At 36.7% G+C, this 19,318-nt stretch overlaps 1 protein-coding gene and 1 long non-coding RNA gene across 3 annotated transcripts in view; one reads left to right on the top strand and one right to left on the bottom strand.

Moving 5' to 3' along the window:
* Nucleotides 1-19,318, bottom strand: part of LOC144438174 (cytoplasmic dynein 1 light intermediate chain 2-like) — a 41,281-nt gene that overhangs the window by 6,444 nt on the left and 15,519 nt on the right. For both annotated transcript variants that reach the window (XM_078127211.1, XM_078127212.1), the window contains exons 5-11: nucleotides 4,777-4,943; nucleotides 4,386-4,479; nucleotides 3,662-3,797; nucleotides 2,712-2,823; nucleotides 1,680-1,781; nucleotides 1,242-1,346; nucleotides 269-407 (exon numbers count right to left, since the gene is read on the bottom strand). In XM_078127211.1, the coding sequence (XP_077983337.1) occupies nucleotides 269-407; nucleotides 1,242-1,346; nucleotides 1,680-1,781; nucleotides 2,712-2,823; nucleotides 3,662-3,797; nucleotides 4,386-4,479; nucleotides 4,777-4,943 (855 nt within the window). The remainder of the gene's footprint in view (nucleotides 1-268; nucleotides 408-1,241; nucleotides 1,347-1,679; nucleotides 1,782-2,711; nucleotides 2,824-3,661; nucleotides 3,798-4,385; nucleotides 4,480-4,776; nucleotides 4,944-19,318) is intronic.
* Nucleotides 7,088-8,860, top strand: LOC144438176 (uncharacterized). Its single transcript, XR_013481026.1, has 3 exons — nucleotides 7,088-7,124; nucleotides 8,524-8,625; nucleotides 8,782-8,860. It is a non-coding gene; the product is annotated as an uncharacterized LOC144438176 (long non-coding RNA).

Here is a 19,318-nt window from a genome sequence, read left to right as displayed (position 1 = left end):
TCTGAAATATTTACACAGTATCTTCAAAAAAATCATTTTTTGCACGAATGGCCATTACCATATATCACTTACATTTTCTCTAGATATGAAAATAAGAATGTCATTACGAGACTCCTTAACTTATCTGATCTGCATAGGTTCCCCTAACTCATCTAATATTTTCAAATCAATTTCGGACTCCTTAACTTTTCACTTCAAAGCACATAGGACTCCCCAAGTTATCTAATCAATACCGATATGCTTAAATCTTTCTTCCAATTTGACTCACCTGGTTTCCCAGGTGTTGGTGGGCCTGTTGATGGCTGACCTGGTGAACCAGGTGATGCAGCTGGCTTTTTACTGAGTAAACTGTTGAAGAAGTTGGCTAGGACACCCTCACTGCTTGAGGGAACAGCCTTACCATCCATCTGTGAAACAAACAATCATAATACCGTCATCCTATGTCACCACTTACAACAGTGACTGAAAGTTTATTACCTTCTTACATGCCTGGCAGTAACATTTCTTTGCCCCTTCCTACATCATATCCTCAGCTGTACGCCGTAAGTGGCACAAGATGCAAGACAAGACTTACAAGTTTACGTGGAATTTGATGACAAAACTTCTTAAACACACACAAGTATATCTGTTAGCTACACACATACACTCTCGCACGCAAGCACACATGCATGCAAGCATGCGCGCACACACACACACACACACACACACACACACACACACACACACACACACACACACACACACACACACACACACACACACACACACACACACACACACACACACACACACACACACACACACACACACACACACACACACAATTGCAATAATAGGTCAAAAATAAGACAGGGAGATGCAAGATGAAAAACACATAAGTGTTTACATGAAGTTTCATAACAAATATTTTTACAACTCAGGAGAGCAAACTTTGCTACTTCCTCCACACCCCAACCTCAACAACAGGTCAGAAGCAACATATAAAGATGCAAGGTAAACAATACATTCATCTTCTTCACTGTGGTTAAAATAGTTGTTAGCACAGTAGTGTAGACTTTTGACATTTTTTACTTTTCAAGTACTCATATTTTGTTACTCTATTTCTAGCACTGATTTTTGTCGATAAATATTTCATCTTATCCTGGTCAAGATGCAGGTATATGAGAGATAGTCAAACTTAATGAGAGATAGTCAAGCATTTTATGGTTGAACAACATATCGCACAAAACTCCAGTTCTCACCTTTGCTTTGCCTGAAGCAGTTATTGGTGATACACTAGCTACATTGGGCCTACCAGGTCTGTCTGGTGTTCTGCCTATCACAGCTGGTGGCCTCTGTGGAGACTCCTACCAAAGAAAATCAACAAACAAGTCAGCAAATATACATATTGTAACACTGTATCAGAGCACAACTTGTCACTGTATACACCACTGATTATGTCATAGATATGCAAATGATATGCAAATATGCAAATAGCTACATACTACTTCACAACAATATGCAATTACAGATTAATAGCCCTCAGAGTGCAGTTAACATAATATTACGTTTACATGACAACTTCACCTGCACAGATGACTTTTTTTGTTTACATAAACTTGTATTGTCTCAAATGTCATTTGGGTGGGAAAAGTGTCAATCAGAAAGATATTAACATTGATTGTGGTTGTCTTGGTTACCTGTTGTCTTCCAGCTGGGATATTCTTACTTAGTAAAGCCTGTTGTTTCATTAAGAACACTTGTTCATCTTCTGCAGTGATTTCTTTCATGTCTTGCACATGCTGCAAATAACAAATATCATGATAAGTTACATATTGTTCTATATATGTTGTGCCGTGAACAGTAAACAGCAGACACACTTCATGCATAGTTGTATCATAAAATGATAAAGAAGTTGGGTTGTCGGTGGCCGAGTGGTTAAACCACTTGCCTCTTACCACTGCAGTCAGGCTTTGAACACATTCAGGGTTTGATTAAATTTACCAAGCTGAAAGTAAGAAGATTGTCGTTAAGTTTGACTCTACCAAACAACGCAGGTTTTCCCCGGGTACTCCGGTTTCCTCCTGCATTAACACTGAACCCATGAGGGTTAGCCCCTAACTGGACTTCAAGTGTTTATATATTTAAAGAACTATCCAGTATAAATAAAGATTATTAGAAGTAGTCTCAAATATACGTTTGTAAGGATCTACAAGATGTGACACATTACCCTACAAGGCTACACAAATTCTTAAAAGTCTTGTATCTTTCTGGCAATGGTCTCTGATTGATACTTATAGACCTTCAAAATCTAGCTAAAGTATCACTACAAACTCCACCAATAGAGGGTGTTATCTGTTGAAAGGTCTATATATCCATTTGACAATGGTCTTTGAATGATACGTGTATGGACTTTCAGATTCCAGCTAACTTATCAATACAAGCTATACCACTAAAAGGTTGCTATGACGTACTACAAAGTCTACACAGGGTACACCAGCAGAGGGCACTATTTACAAAAGGTCTACTCATCCTTCTGACATGTGGTCTCTGAATGACACTTTTATAAGGATCTAACTAACTTGTCACGGTAGGGTACTCCACCAGAGGGCGCTAGTTACCAGAAGGTCTACTCACCCTTCTGATGAGTAGTGATTTTCATAAGGATCTAGCTAACACAGCTACACAAAGTACACCACCAGAGGGTGCTATTTACCAAAAGGTCTACTCACCCTTCTAACATGTGGTCTCTGAATGACACTTTCGTAAGGATCTTCAGGATGCATACTCTGCATGTTTTCAAACAAGATACTAATCTTCTTTAGGTTATCCCAACCTGATGGGCTGCAAAACAAAAAGTTATTTATACAATATCCATTAGTGTGGTTCAAGAGCATGAGGCATACACAAATGCACTTCACACTACAAATAGTGACCAACTTTAATCAATTATTCTTCCTGACACAGTGAGATTGTACTGTCTGCCAGCAGAGTCAGTACACCCTTCCTGACAGTGAGATTGTACTGTCTGCCAGCAGTGTCAGTACACCCTTCCTGACAGTGAGATTGTACTGTCTGCCAGCAGAGTCAGTACACCCTTCCTGACAGTGAGATTGTACTGTCTGCCAGCAGTGTCAGTACACCCTTCCTGACAGTGAGATTGTACTGTCTGCCAGCAGTGTCAGTACACCCTTCCTGACAGTGAGATTGTACTGTCTGCCAGCAGTGTCAGTACACCCTTCCTGACAGTGAGATTGTACTGTCTGCCAGCAGAGTCAGTACACCCTTCCTGACAGTGAGATTGTACTGTCTGCCAGCAGTGTCAGTACACCCTTCCTGACAGTGAGATTGTACTGTCTGCCAGCAGTGTCAGTACACCCTTCCTGACAGTGAGATTGCACTGTCTGCCAGCAGTGTCAGTACACCCTTCCTGACACAGTGAGATTGCACTGTCTGCCAGCAGAGTCAGTACACCCTTCCTGACAGTGAGATTGTACTGTCTGCCAGCAGTGTCAGTACACCCTTCCTGACAGTGAGATTGTACTGTCTGCCAGCAGTGTCAGTACACCCTTCCTGACAGTGAGATTGTACTGTCTGCCAGCAGAGTCAGTACACCCTTCCTGACAGTGAGATTGTGCTGTCTGCCAGCTTCCAATCAATGACACACTATACATACACTTACATGAAGACAGCATCTTTTTCTACAACTAACGCTGGTGTCACAAAGGGAAAAGAATATAACCTGTGTATAATATACTTGTACAATAAATCACAATTCTTCTTTTCTTTAACAGATGTGTAGAATAAAGCTGCCCCATCTGACGTGTTGAGATGTAAGGAAATAATTGACAGTAATGGTAGAAACGGTGTCATCAACTCTAAGTGAACAACACAAGGTTATAATTGGATTTCCATGGCTAAACAAGTAATAAGCAATGTGTCATGAAAAAAACCACAATATGGTTCTATACAAAAATGCAGAAATCACAATGCAGGAAATTAATGTCACGGATCGAAATTATAATTGTACAAATATAAATAGAGATTGTTCAGTCATATTCATATTTTCAGAAATTTCTAAAATCTTTGAGACTACAATTAGCACCCGATCTGAAGTTTAAAATTGTGTACTTATCTGTACATGACTGAAATAAATGAGTACAAAAAATGGCTGGAAATATTTACAGCTTTTTTGAAACTCCTTTTATTGCAGATAAAATCTGTGAGATAACAATATTTTAAAAGTGCCAGTTGAAAGTTATGGAGCCTGCTAGTTAAGCACCTCTGACCAATCACAGTTTATGTTTCTCTGATTGATGACAGTCTGCAGCACAAAGTAACACCAGACGTCATTGGCTGTTACAACTGGGAGGCAAAGGTCAGAGCATCACATTGTTAAAGGATACAATTAAGGCAGAATTTTCTGACGTATTGTTGAATGAAGTCCAACTGTTCATCTCTGTACTCGTGTTCTTTTTCCAAACTAGAAATTGCATCAGACTGCAATGAAAAAGTAACAGAATATGACTTGTGAGTTTTCCAAAACATAATACAGAAGGGAATATTGTGAAATGCAAAATACAAAATCCATCTTTTGTTGCAAACATTTCACATGTTTTCAAATTGTTTGCAGTTTATTGAGTTACAAACAGGGACTTGGTACATGTTGTTTCACATTGTTTCGTTTTTTTCAAGTAGAAAAACATAGCAGACTTGTTTTGTGAATTAAGAAGTCCAAAATAAATACCCTCATCTCATCCATATGACCACTTTAACAAAGTCCTCAAAACAACATACCTTTGTTACTACAACTACAATTGGAACACCCAAATTAAGTGTTAAAGTAGTTTCTCCTAGTGGAAGTAAAACTTTTTCTTCGTCTGTGGTGGGCGTGACAGCCGACGTTCGTCGCGGTGAGTTCTGGCCTTCTTCTGGTTCTGTGTATTCTTGAAAATGTTGAGTCACTGCAAAAATAGCACAGAATGACACAATTAGTTAAAACTGGTAGAGAGTATTTCTATAATAAGGAAACGGAAGTACTTGAGTTGGAAAATAATGAACACGAATTCATAACTTTAATGATATTTTCAGTTTAGCAATGTACATCAATATAATGTTGTTATACAACAAATAACAGCTTCCACAGGATCTGACAAAATTATTAAATCCATACTTGTAAATGACAGCTAGCATCTGATGTCACTGTAACTATGGCAACATATTTTCATGATCAATATTTTGCTGTCAAAACTACAAGTTTCACATATGTAATAAGATACCTATATATTTCATTATCATCAAACTATACAGATATTAGAAATCATGTAATATATATGCAGTTTATCGTGAAAATAGTAAATTGATTTTGAGATTATCGTTATTTGTGAAATTCAATACAGGCTCTGAATAATCTGTGGTCAAATCTTACATACAGATTAACAGACAAAAGTTGGTCAATTCACTGTGACAATGCCACTGAATACAAATATTACAATATGGTATCCAACATTTGCAGTGAGCCAAATATGACATACCACTAAAACACTGCAATTTCTGGGGAGTGTAACCCATCAATATGTGGTGTTCCCCGAAATAACATTTCATATATGGTGACTCAAACAAAAACACATTTCTGATCATTTTGATTCACAACAAAATATCAATTTTTATTAGAGGGCTTGCCAAAGTCCAAATCATTCTGGGGTTAATACCAAAATTGGAATACAATAACTGAATATTGCCATGGTGATGTAAGACAAATGCAGTGGTTTAAACACTCTTTTGCCCTTATAAAGGCTGCAATGGGTTATATGCTCCCTTGGCAGTTCAGGAAGTAAATGGTCATTGTGCCGCTACAGATCTGTGCCGGGATAATAATCATAAAGTGCTTTGAACACAGTGTAGGAAACGCTATATAAAAACCGACATTATTATTATTACACTTTATTTATTAAAACAATTGAAGAAATACTGTGTTTTTATGTCAGACTAAAGTAGCTGGAATCACTATATGAAACAGATGAAAATAAACATGGGTGGGCAAAATGATAAAATTTATACCAATTTATGCCAAGTTGAACAAAAAATATGGAATAAACACTATGGTCTTTCTACGTCACGACAAGGCATGTCTATGTCACTGGTTCTGCTGTCTTCGAAATACAAGTCAAAATATTCAAAATTGCCATGATTACTTTCCCTGAGTTTTCTTTGATATTACTGGCGCTAGTATAATAATGTTATTCTCCAATATTTTTCTTCATTCAGCTGGAAAATACTACTCGTCTAGTGGCTCATACTGACAAAGATCCCTTAGGTCACTCATATTTTCCTTGGCTGAACAAAGAAAAACATTGGGGAATAACAGATAATTATAAAGCTATAGTCACAGGTGGTTGAAACCAAATCAAACTGGGTCATAAATTTGACAACAGATGATTTGATCCTTTGGGGGGTAATACATGATGTATTAATTCATTAGATTACATGAAATATTGCAGCTTTACTTGCTGTGGTATACTTTCTTTGTTAATTCTGGGTATTTACATTATTAAAGGGAAAGGATACCCTATGATTGAATGACTTTTAATAAAAATATGAATGTTAAACACGATAAAATGTGTTGGTTTCATTCACTTTCACTTATCGGTATGGGAGAAGACGTCGCTCGAAACGTCTCTGTCCGGAGGCGGAAGTGACGTGCGTGCATAGACACTACTTCCGCTGTCTGCTTTCGCATGGCAGGAAGTGACGTATGGACCCATGAGAAGTTTATGGTCAGTTCGGTCCGCAACTCTGACGCAAACAGAATGGCATGTTGTCAAGCGTATGGGTGTAAGAACAGAGTTGGTAAAGTATCGGGAAAGAGTTTTTTCAAGATTCCAGATGCATCAAAAAACTATGATCTGGCAAAGAAGTGGCTTTGCAATATTGGTGTCAGTTCTCTTTCTAATTTTAAGTTTGGAAAGAACAAAGTAGTATGTGAGGATCACTTTGAACCCGAATGTATCGAACGAGATTTGAGGGCTGAATTGATGAACTGTCCGGCGAAACGAAAAATATTGAAGAAAGGCTCGGTACCAACACTTACAATATTCAAAAGGCTACAGGAAGATGACGGAAAACTGCGACAAGAAAATAATGAGGTGAGATGAGTCTGTCTTTTCAAATCCGGATCGCTTTGATTCGACCATAAGTTTACAATCTGGCGGAGGCTGTATTTTCATCCCTTCTCCAATCGGTATCTAATATTATCTTTTTAAAATTCGATTTGTACATTATGTTTAGACACGGCCAACTGTACACGTACGTTGACAGGTACAAAACTGCTGTCGGAACAAAGTCATTTTTTTCGATGCGAACGTCCGATCTACTTGGGCCGCCAGATATTTAAAGTTATGAACTTATGTTCCATACCCATATATCAGAATTGATTTTGTTTTCTCCTATTTGTAGTTATTCACTGATATTCAATGACTTTTTAAAAAATTCAAACTCCGACGGCATACCAAGTGATATTTAGGTAATCCACAAATATCTTTGAAAAATAAAATCGTTTTCATGATGTTTTTCCGTCAACTTTTACCTCTTTTTTTATAACTAACGCCAATAAATTATGTACTTTAGGAAAATGGCACGCGATATTTTTCACAGTGTAACCATGTAACATGTAATCGAACTTTACTCTCTCAAAGTGTTGGATAGTGCGTGGGAATATTTCAGCCTGTCATGACTCAAATAAACTGACCGGTACAAAACCATCTGGACCATCTTGTAAAGTGTGAATTGTTCGATCACAGACCCGCCACTATTGTTCAACAGACTTCCTTTCCTTGGTTGCGAAACATTCTCAGCTACATTGTATTTTGATGTTAAAGTTGTCGCCACATCACAGACAAGTATGGGTGTCAGAGTGCGACACATCCAATTTGCTTTCAAAGTCCGCCCACCCGATATTTAAAATCGTACCCATATTGTGAAATTGTTAGCATCATACCAATTAATTTTTTTCCTTTCTCTTTCGTAATATAATAAACATTGGTGAAATGATTGTGAGAAAAACTGGTGAGACACACCCCAAGAGTATAGTAATATTCGCAAAGTACATCCACAACTTTCGATTCGATATAATATTTGAAAATTTCGTTTTCATGAAGATTGTTTCCGTCAACTTAGTCTCACTTATGAAAATAACACCAGGAAACTACTTAGCTAAGGGAAATATCGAAGTGTGTGTCAGCATGTTAATATGCATTCACTTTGTGACCACGAGAATCTTTGAAAAAAAATAAAAGTAGAGAAATTTCTGACCACGGTTTATGACGTAACAATACGCTATACGGACATCGCTACGTTACCCGTTATGGTTTCTTTCACTCATAAAAAAAGTACCAAATACTTATTTATACTTCTGTATTTTTAGTCCCCGCCGGACGTAGTCCGGGACGGGGACTTATGGATTGGGACTTATGAATCGAAAGGGTATACTAGTATATTACATGTATTTTGTTCTGACGTTGTTCTTTCGATACGATCTTTTTGTAGGGTGTGTATATTACAAGTGGAAGCACTGACAAAGCAATGATGGATGCCGAAAGCACTCCTGGAAGTATCGACAGTAACAACGAACAAAATGATAAGGATGAGGTAAGACATACTCTTTTTTATACTATACTTATACGCTGATAACAGGCAGGAAAATAGGAATTTGAAAATATTTGTTCAGATAATTTTCCCCAATCATCGACATTTCTGAATTTGCAGACAATTAATTAATATAAATACATATTTTCTTTATTCTAGCAAGAAGGCACAAAATCGAACACTCGAAGTGTAGAAATCCAGACCGATCCAGTCATCGTCCTATCATTATCAACTGTGTCCAGTGGTATTCACAAGCGTATGCAGAATGATGACAATGAAGAACAGCAACCACCACCAAAAAAATCGACATCCATCCCTGATTCGACACCCGTGACGTCTTCGCCAAGCCAGATGTTTTTTCATCCAGTCACATCTACACCTTTGAAAGACAGACTTAGAAATGACAGTTTTAACTCTCCCTACTTGGACAGCACAATATCATCTCCTAGACAACTAAGTTTTAGGCGAGATCCTGATTATGAGCCAAGTGAAGATAGTCAATCTGAATCAGAACCAGAAACTAGTGACTTTATCAATGAACCAAAATTTATTGTATTTGAAAGTGCTATTGATGAGTTGTGTAATCAATTGAAATGTTGTGAGTGTAACTCGCCTGTTGACGAAAGTAAAAAGATAGTCACAGGTACATCATTGAGTGTTTCCCTGTATTGTATCAGCGGCCATTTGATTTACAATTGGGAGTCACAACCTGTAATAGGTAAAATGCCCGTTGGCAATTTGTTGGTTTCAAGTGCAATTCTTTTTAGTGGGCAAACCTTCCAACGTGTGTCGAATTTCACTGATCTTATAAATTTGCATTTTGTCGGAAAATCAACCTATCAACAGATTCAAAATGATTACTTGATACCAGAAATAGAAAGCTCGTGGAAAAGTGAACAAGAGAAGGTTTTTACTTCCTTGCAAGGTAAAACAAATACAATGATAGGTGATGGTAGGTGCGACTCTCCGGGCTATAATGCTAAGTATGGAGCCTATACGATGATGGATTCACAATCAGAGAAAGTTGTTGATTTTTCTGTCGTACAGGTTAGTGAGGTATCATCCTCTGTAGCCATGGAGAAAGAAGGATTTCAACGTGTAATGGAACATATGATTACCAATAACGTTAAACCAAGTACAGTAGCAACAGACAGGCATGTGGGTATCCGTAGTGTTATGAAAAAAAAATACACAGACATTTCCCATCAGTTCGATGTCTGGCATCTCGAAAAATCAATAAAGAAAAAAATCATGGAAAAGGCTAAAACTAAGAAATTTAGTGCATTAATGGACTGGGCCAAGGCCATTGGTAATCATTTATGGTTTTGTGCACAACAATGTCAAGGTGACAGAGAACTTATTGTTGAAATGTGGCAGTCCATTTTGAGACACATTGTCAATAAGCATTCTTGGAAAGGTTGTAAGCACTTTCACAAGTGTTGTCACGGCAAATTAACACAACGTCAACGTAGGTTGAAGAAATGGCTGAAACCAAAATCTGCAGCTTTCCTAGCTTTGAAAGAAATAGTTCTCGACAAGCGTTTATTGAAGGATATACAACACCTTAGTGAATTTTGCCACACAGGGTCCCTAGAAGTTTATCATTCAATGATGACGAAATATGTCCCGAAACGTCAAGAGTTTGATTTTAAACAAATGGTTGCGAGAGTTCAGTTAGCCGCTCTTGACCATAACCACAATGTCAATAGGAAACAGGCCGTAATTAAAAAACCTAGAAGAAATACCGCTAGTTTTGGCGAGTTACGCTTCAAAACTGTGTATCACAAAGTCAGTGGTAAATGGGTAGCCCGACCAGTGTATGAAAATAAAACGTATGATTATTTGTATATAATGATGCAAAGGGTAATGCAGAGAAAAACCGACTCCGTCAAGTCAAATGTTGACGCAGATCTTGTTAACCGTCCTAAAAATGTCGCAAAGAAACCAAAACCTCTGAAGGAAGAACTAATTCGGCAACACATCAGTCGTTTTGGTGACATATAAACGGCCATGACTGAAACATTTACCATGTATTGTCTGCGAGCAATAACAAATTTATTCACAGTGAAGGAAACTTGAAAGTTACAGTGTTCCATTGTTACAGTTCTTTATAACAATATGTATGCCATGTTACCAACTATTGTAAATATGTAAATAAATGAATATAAAATGTTATCAATGAAAAGAAACGGCTTCTTGAAATTCTTTGTATCCTGTGTATCCAACTGCAGCCAATGGGAATCTACATACGTATGCATAATAACTTAACCAGCTCCTGCTTTTCGACATTTGCAAATGTGTACAGATCAGATCGTTATGGCGTTTGGAATGGAAGGGACGGGTACCATCACTGGGTACAATTTTGAACCAGAGTATGATGACAGTGAGCATTCAGACGAACATTCTACAGACTACGATACTGACAGTGAATCTGAAGCATCAATCTCAAGTAGAGAAAGTGAGATGGTGGCAATTGGCGATCGTTCGCGATTGACCGGTACATCATGGTGCAAGTGTGCTAAATGCGAAGTCATGACTAAGGCAAAGGAATGTAGCTGTTGCTATGAAATGGATGTGATTGCAGAACAGATGGAAAGTGTCAAATGTATAACAGAAGTTAAAGATCTAGCAGTTATTTGTTTGGAGCCAGTGGTCCTCGCAACAGCATATGTACAGTTTCATATATATAAGCGACGTAGTGGGATGGCACCTGATATACTTACAAACAGGTACGTAAACGAAATAATCTCTTCTAAAGTAATTTTGCACTTAAAGTTGCATTCATTATTTCAAGTAATGGTTGCTCTTATAGATCGTATTTGAAAAAGAAAGAATCGGCATCATGTACAGGGAGACACACCGATGGTAGTAGTGGTTCGAATGTTGACGCCATGTCATCAATTCCAGTGATCATAAATGAATACATTTTTTTATCAACACAGAGGATGATCTGTTTTAACTAGATTCTTTTCAGCCTGAATTTTGAATACACGGACTTAAAGATTCTCTCCATTTTTATAACAGGCAGTGTCGTTTGATGGCATACAGGCAGTTTATATTGTGGGCTCACCGAGGTGAACGACTTGGGAAGCACAATCGGCGTGTGATACCAGCCTGTGTTGTTGGAATGATAAGAAAGCGGTTCCCAGAAAATGATGCAAAATATGTTGGCTACAAAGAAGTGGAAGAAGCACTTGATTTCAATTAATTCACTTTTATTGTTCTTTTTACACTATTTACATACCATCGTTTTGCGTATACAATAAACTAGTGAAAGTGATAAGTTGTTGTTCTATGTTTATTTCGACCTTGCATACAATGACAATAGATAATATTATGACCAACTTTCTACTGCTTTCCAAAGCAACTGGTGTCTTTTTTAGTGACTTCTTGTTTGGCAGGCATGGACAACTATGGATAACTAAACAATGTTCCTTACCAATCTCTTGTCTTATTGTATTGGAAGACAAGAAAATTCAACCATACTGAAAACAATCACAGATACTGACAACATATGAATAATCCTCCTGTAAGTCTTTATTTTTAGTATAATTACGGCCACAAACGAAAGAAAAAAAATCGAACGGCAGGCAAAACATTTTCTCGACATTTTATGACAGCATAAACGATAATTTTACTTGGGAGTACAATCACTGGCACGCCGTGACCGGGTTTTACAGCAAAGGCACATCCCAACATATAACAGACAAATGATTGCGATCATTACAGTAACTGTTAACTGAAATTCGAATTCATAGTAAAATTAGAAGAATTAGGCATAGTACCTTCGTTAGTGGTCTGAAATAGTACACAACCTAATAAAAATTAATTCGTCTTGACTTCCGGTGTCAATCCATTTTGACGTTTGTAAATATGAAACTGCACATACATAGTACCGAGAACAGCGTGATCCGGAGAAATCTTTCCAATTTATTATACATGTCAGGTTCTGCATCGGATCTGATAATAGGTGTACATCAGGAACTTTCCCTTACAATCGACACAATTTCACATTTACCGGACTTACAGTTACACCAGCACAGTGTTGACGGGTAAAAATGATCAATGACTGTTGCTGACTCTACAGCTTTGTTGTCATTTTTATTTCCCTCCCTCCCCGAGTCATTTGAATTGACATTGCTATTGGAAGACTCTGTCTCCGAACTTTTATATGTCCATTCAACATCAACTTCGACGCTATTATACGTGTACTCAGCTGCGGGTTTATTCGTAGCTAACGATCGGTTCATTTTGCGGAGTGGCTTACTTGAACTGACCTATGTTATACTTATACAATGACTCGACATTAACAATACAATGGTACCTTGAAATCTTGAAATGAAAAAACTCTTTCCTGACACTTTACCAACTCTGTTCTTACACCCATACGCTTGACAACATGCCATTCTGTTTGCATCAGAGTTGCGGACCGAACTGACCATAAACTTCTCATGGGTCCATACGTCACTTCCTGCCATGCGATAGCAGACAGCGGAAGTAGTGTCTATGCACGCACGTCACTTCCGCCTACGGACAGAGACGTTTCGAGCGACGTCTTCTCCCATACCGATAAGTGAAAGTGAATGAAACCAACACATTTTATCATGTTTAACATTCATATTTTTATTAAAAGTCATTCAATCATAGGGTATCCTTTCCCTTTAAGGTAGCAGTAAAGGCTATTTTTCTCCCATTTCTGTGTAAAAAAAATCATAAAAAATGTCAGAATAAAGATATTGCAACCAAACTCGCAGCAAACATCCTTCTTGATATGATTGTTTTAGGAGTATTATTATTTTGCGTTTCTTTATGATTAATGAAATATGACACCAGTAAATATGAAAAATAAATATTTTTTAATATTTTCATTTCGATCTTGGAAACTACATGATCTTTTAATCATTTCTTTGCATTTATATATTCCTTATAGAATTTTCTAACTTCTCTCGGTGGTTTTTGTCGATATCTATCATCGTTTTTTTTTAATGAATTTTTAAAACTGTAAATTTCGGTAAAAAATGAGTGCTACTTTGGCGACACCTTGTTGTCGAAGTATACCTGCTACGTCGAAAAACCACCGAGAGAATTTTTATATAATCACGTTTTATCGACCATAAAAGGTTTCATTCCATTGCCATGAGTAACAACGTAGATCGAAAGCTTTGAAAAAGAGATACAAAGGGTGAAAAATGACGTTTTTCGTGTATTTTTAGCATTTTTTACAGTACCTCTTTTGCTCTATTCGCTGGTGTGATTGGCATTCTGACATGTTAAGACCCTCTAGTAAACGTAAAGATTATCAATATGGCGTGTTCATTATTGTATGGTGTAGAAAAGCACTCAAGCAAGACACGTGTCAAACGTCTACCAGAATGTGATACTATGTAACTAGGCTAAGGGGTCGTAAACAATAGACACTACACTGCGCATGCGTAGAGTCCTTTCACTAGCGAGTTCTTTAGTAACGTATACCACATGCAACGCTTACACCATGCTTACACTAAATGCTCAAAGAAATCGTTATTTTACCGAGATTCGCCATTCAATATCAAAATGGTTTGCTCAGTAAGTAAGATAGAGAAGGTAAGAACAAGCATGAAGGCTCTGTCTGAGTTTTAGCATCTGAGAAAAATAAGGAAAACTCATCGAGGACTGATACCTCCGTCACAGAGCTACATGCAACACCATGTACCAACAACAAGCTCTGGAACTTGAAGCGAAAGAGAAACTCTAAACACCCAGTATGTGTGACATCAAACTCAGTTCAATACACATAGTAAAAGCATGATTTTGATTCGACAGTTTTGTACGAATAAACATGTCTTCTGTCAAATTAGTTAGTTTTTGGTAATCGCGTACTGTACAGTGTAAGGTCACCGGAAGTACCGTACTTTGAGTGACTCCCGCACATGTAGTTTTGACTTGCAATTGTGAATTTAGTTTAGACATTCATTTCACTCAGAATAACACGATAAAAACGTCTTGAATTGTTCACGATAGTTTAAATAATATTGATATCGACAGACGTCATTGAAAAACAAATTTGTCGCTAGACAAAAACTAGACTTGATTGGTATATCGCTACCACATAGTAGTAGAGTACGCTCGACTTCGGAGCAAGTCGCTGTACACGAAGGCCGGCCCGATCGGGGATGAGTACACGTGGAAGCACATGTCGTGTGATTGTATGTTGGCGAGTCTATGCCAATTGTTTTTGGTAAATACAGATGGATTTCGTAAATAGGACAAGTTTGATATTCATCATCAAAGAGCTTTAGCCATTCATACATTCAAGGGGTGTGGATAGAAAATCATTGAAAGATTTTGAACACAAGAAATCGCGTACTTGTACACAGTGCAAGGTCACCGAAAGTACCGTACTTTGAGTGACTCCCGTACATGTAGTTTTGACTTTAATTGCAATTGTGAATTTAGTTTGCAGTCAATTTACCTAATACTGTGTCCCACATGATGAAATATTTTGCCATCCGTTAAAAACAATTCTCGCTTTTTCAAATTTGTGTTACGATCAAAGCAACCAAAATATGAATCATTGAATGTGTAAACATGTAACCTTTGGACTTCAAGCTTTGGGCTAGTATAGTAGTAATTGTGCAACGTGACACGTTAGTATTATGCAGCGAGTAAGTTTTTCTTTTTATATCCGATGGCGGTTTCATTTGCAAATTGTTTTAAAGTGGTGTTTCGAAATACTGTCAGATTATTATTACAGTTTACACCATCATTTGAAGGTCTTCAGACTTTACTGTAGGCGTGGATGTATTCCCCATTTCCCTCGTAGAGGGCGTATCAAACCCCCTAGCTACACAGAAAGCTTTCCAATGTTGGGATATTTAATTCGTGTGTAGTGTCTCCAACTATGAATGGATTTTTTTTTTGCGTGTGAAAAATAGTTTCTAGTGACTGCTTCAAGTTTTTTATGAAGTGTTTATATGCAAATTCAACTGACGTCCTAGCCTTTCCCGCTACCTTAAGGCAGATTTTTATTCGAGACAATTACTATTATAGAAATATGATGATAAAGTTTTAGGACTCTAGCGTCATATTTGAAGATAAAATATTGTTACTCATACAGCACACAAATAATTCCGCACCCATGATGATAAGATTTCAGTAGAAATTTGTAATCATTCTCAATGATTTTCTGAGTAGCAATATTTTATGTTTACTGTAGAATTATTTTTTTAGTATCTCTATTCTATTATTTTGTCCCCTGCAAATATAACTAACTCCAGTGTAAGACAAATATATGTGACATTTACATGTACCCGAGAAAAACTTAGAAATTATGAATTCACTCATAAATCCTCTATGCCCTGTAGATTTCTAACAATTTCTCACTTTCTATTTATATTTTTCTTGTTTCCCATTATTCTTGGTGATGGAAATATTAGAAATTTGGGGATAATTCCCTTCCCAACCTAATCCTCAACAGTTTTTGGATCAGATTTGACACCCAGACACCTAGATGAACATCACAGAATACAACATTACTGAGACAGACCACAGCTGTGCCATACTTTAACACTAATATCTACCATTAGTTGAATAACTGACCTTTTTTTTAAATACTTTTATTAGCAAATACATCCATTTATATCAAATTTATGGCATGAAATTGTGTTGACATGCAACAAACAGATGTTGACAGTTTCTTTATTCAATTTCAGACCTGAATTGCTGGATTTCACGCTGAAAAGTAAAAGTGGGTGTGTCCAAACTCAAACCCTTCAAAACATAATAAAATCGCTGACGTTGGCCCGTCTAGGTCGGTACATGCAATAACATTTTCCATCATGCTAGGGGGTCGAAAGAGAACAAGAAAATCGACTTATTCGCAATGCGCACTTATAGTAATGTATGTGAAGCACGTGGAGCGGAAGCTATGGCGTCAACCAAGAAATTGAAAGTTCGTTATTTTTATGATGCATGTAGACAGTAATATTCTATTTCAGGTACCACGAATTTACATTCAATTTTTCATATCTTTCATTCATTATCTTATAAACCTGGAAGCGTGGTTTCAATAAATCACCTTTCCTCTGACAAGCAGCAATGGAAAATTATAAAATCAAGTCCTTTTGAAATTTGTCTGAAAACGCAGACATCATTATATATTCTGATCACTTTTTATTACAATGTAAATCCTGTCAACATGTTGAACAATCACAATCAGTCATCACATCTACATGTACCTTGTATGGATAAACACATCATTTCAATACACTTAGCTATGAATACATATATTACATTTATAAGCAAGAACTGGAAATGAGAAGGCAAACAACAGAGCAGGGCCTACCCATACAAATCAGGAATATGTTAGGGAGTCCAATCCTATTCTTATGCCTTACCTTGCCTTAATCATCACTCCCTAACTCATATACAAATGTGTACATATTGTGCAATTGCCAAATGAACTTAGGTAGATATAATAATAAACACATCTTCTCAATGTATTAACTTAGGAGTATTTCCACAATTCCTGTAAATTCTCACCTATTTATATATTTACAGTTAAAAGCAATAACTGGATTTAATCATGAGCCAAATACAGAACAGTGTCCACTTGGTGCATATGATATGAATCAGGGATGTGTTAAGGAGTCCAATGCAATCCTTACCTTGCCCTAGTCCTCACTCCCTAACTTGAATACAAATGTGTATACATTGCACAGTTGTCTACTGTTTCAAAAATGTTGCATAATTCATTGTTCTACTTTCTACACATTACCTCATCAACTCCCAACTCTCAATTGATCTAATCACGTAACTTTATAAATACAAATCAAATTCGGAAGTTCAAAAATGGTCCCTACTTGCACAGTGCAAAAGTGCCCTAAATTTACACATTTTAAGGCAAAATTACATTTATTGTCAATAACAGATTTGCAAAATTTTCATAGTTCCCCCCTGCCATCAGCACTTTTACTGACATTTAGAATCTCAATCAAAAGAAGGAAAATCAGGTCAAATTTGCATTTTCCTATACTTTCAATGATGACTTTGAGGGACCAAAAAAAGATAACCTTTATCTTGCAACCAACAGTTACTAGACATATAGCATTTAGTGTATTTTCCAGTCATGTTACAATTTGTACTGTGGCAGTCATATTGACTACTGAAGACTTCATCTCAGTCATACTGGTGATTTGTGTCTAACTGACATAAGTATTACTATACAAACATCACCTCTGAATATGTACAAATCTAACAACTTAAATGAAAGCAAAGAACACAACTTGTAAAGATCACATGGTACATGTTAAATCCATCTTACAACACAAATACTTGCATGCCTGAATTCTTTATAATAGTCTAGTGCTATCAGTGCATCAAATTTCAAGATTTCTGAGTTGATCGATACCATGTGTAGCATATAGACCAGAATTCATTCCATTTCCCCAATGCATATACATACTTTACCATTGTTACCAAAGGCCACTCTTTATTGCCACTAAATGCTTAGCTAATATTTGTACATATGGCAAAATTTTCATATTCACAATATACTATTTACTAATACACAGAAAGAGAAGTGTAAACTTTGGGTCCTGTTTTTCAATTATAACATGTCAAGTCTAAACTTGCAGCTACCTCTACAATCATAAATATTTAACTTCTAATTTTTTTTCCTTTCATTTCATTTCCAATTGACATTAATTTTAATTAACAATATCGCGTTCATTTATCAACATTTTTAATTTTTGGATAATAATGAACAATTTCATTAATCAACAGGTATATCCTTTCAAAAAAATTACAAATAATCAGTTTTCAAAATTGAAAACCACAGTTCTTTACTATAACTGTCGACTAGCAATAAATTGATGACCTATCTAGGATATTTACAGTTATTATATTCTGCAAGTGATGAACATATTGTGTATCTGGATTGATTTCACCACCTACTACATGTACCTTACACAATCACAACTACGTGTTTTCAATCAATACAAAATATGCTGCATGTTATGACAAGTCAACACAATGCTGGCCAACCTCTAAACTTTGACCTACGACCCTTACAGTATACCTGGGATAATGTCATGGTTTTTGTATACACAACTACATTGTATAGCATGTTATTAACTTTATAAATGTTTTACATGGACAGGCATGCTTTCAATATTTGATATTGAATATATATGCATTCCTGATTCATATCTGGCTGTGGTCTTTTTTTTACCCCTTCTAAAGGCTGACACTATATTTCTGGGGTGTAATTACACAGACTTACTACAAACCAAATCCTTAAAGGGTTACACTATTTTCCCCAACTAGAAATTATTCGTGTACAAACAATACTCCTTTCGGAGAGAGGATTAATGTATGTAAGATCTGTATGTTTCCTTAAACTGTACGACTCTACGAGGGGAATTATTGGAAGGGGGGGGGGGGGGGGGGGGTTTACACAAAACTTCCCATTTTCAAATACATTCATTCAAAACATAAAGACTGTAAGATACATCATGTTGTTAAGCCCTATCAGGCTTCTTAACCGCAGCGAGAGCTGGCTGATAGCGTGGCAAGAATGTCTGTATCTTTTAGATTATTCAAAACAAGGAAGTAAGAACTATGTAATGTTCAGATAATCTACCTCACTATAAATAGCAATGACTTATTTCCTTCATTTATTGTCCTAAGGAAAGAATTACTGATAATTGTCTTACTG

The sequence above is a fragment of the Glandiceps talaboti genome, chromosome 7, assembly GCF_964340395.1.
Source record: "Glandiceps talaboti chromosome 7, keGlaTala1.1, whole genome shotgun sequence".
NCBI lineage: Eukaryota > Metazoa > Hemichordata > Enteropneusta > Spengelidae > Glandiceps > Glandiceps talaboti.
The sequence above is the reverse complement of the archived record's forward strand: the minus strand, read 5'-3'. Positions and strand labels throughout refer to the sequence as shown.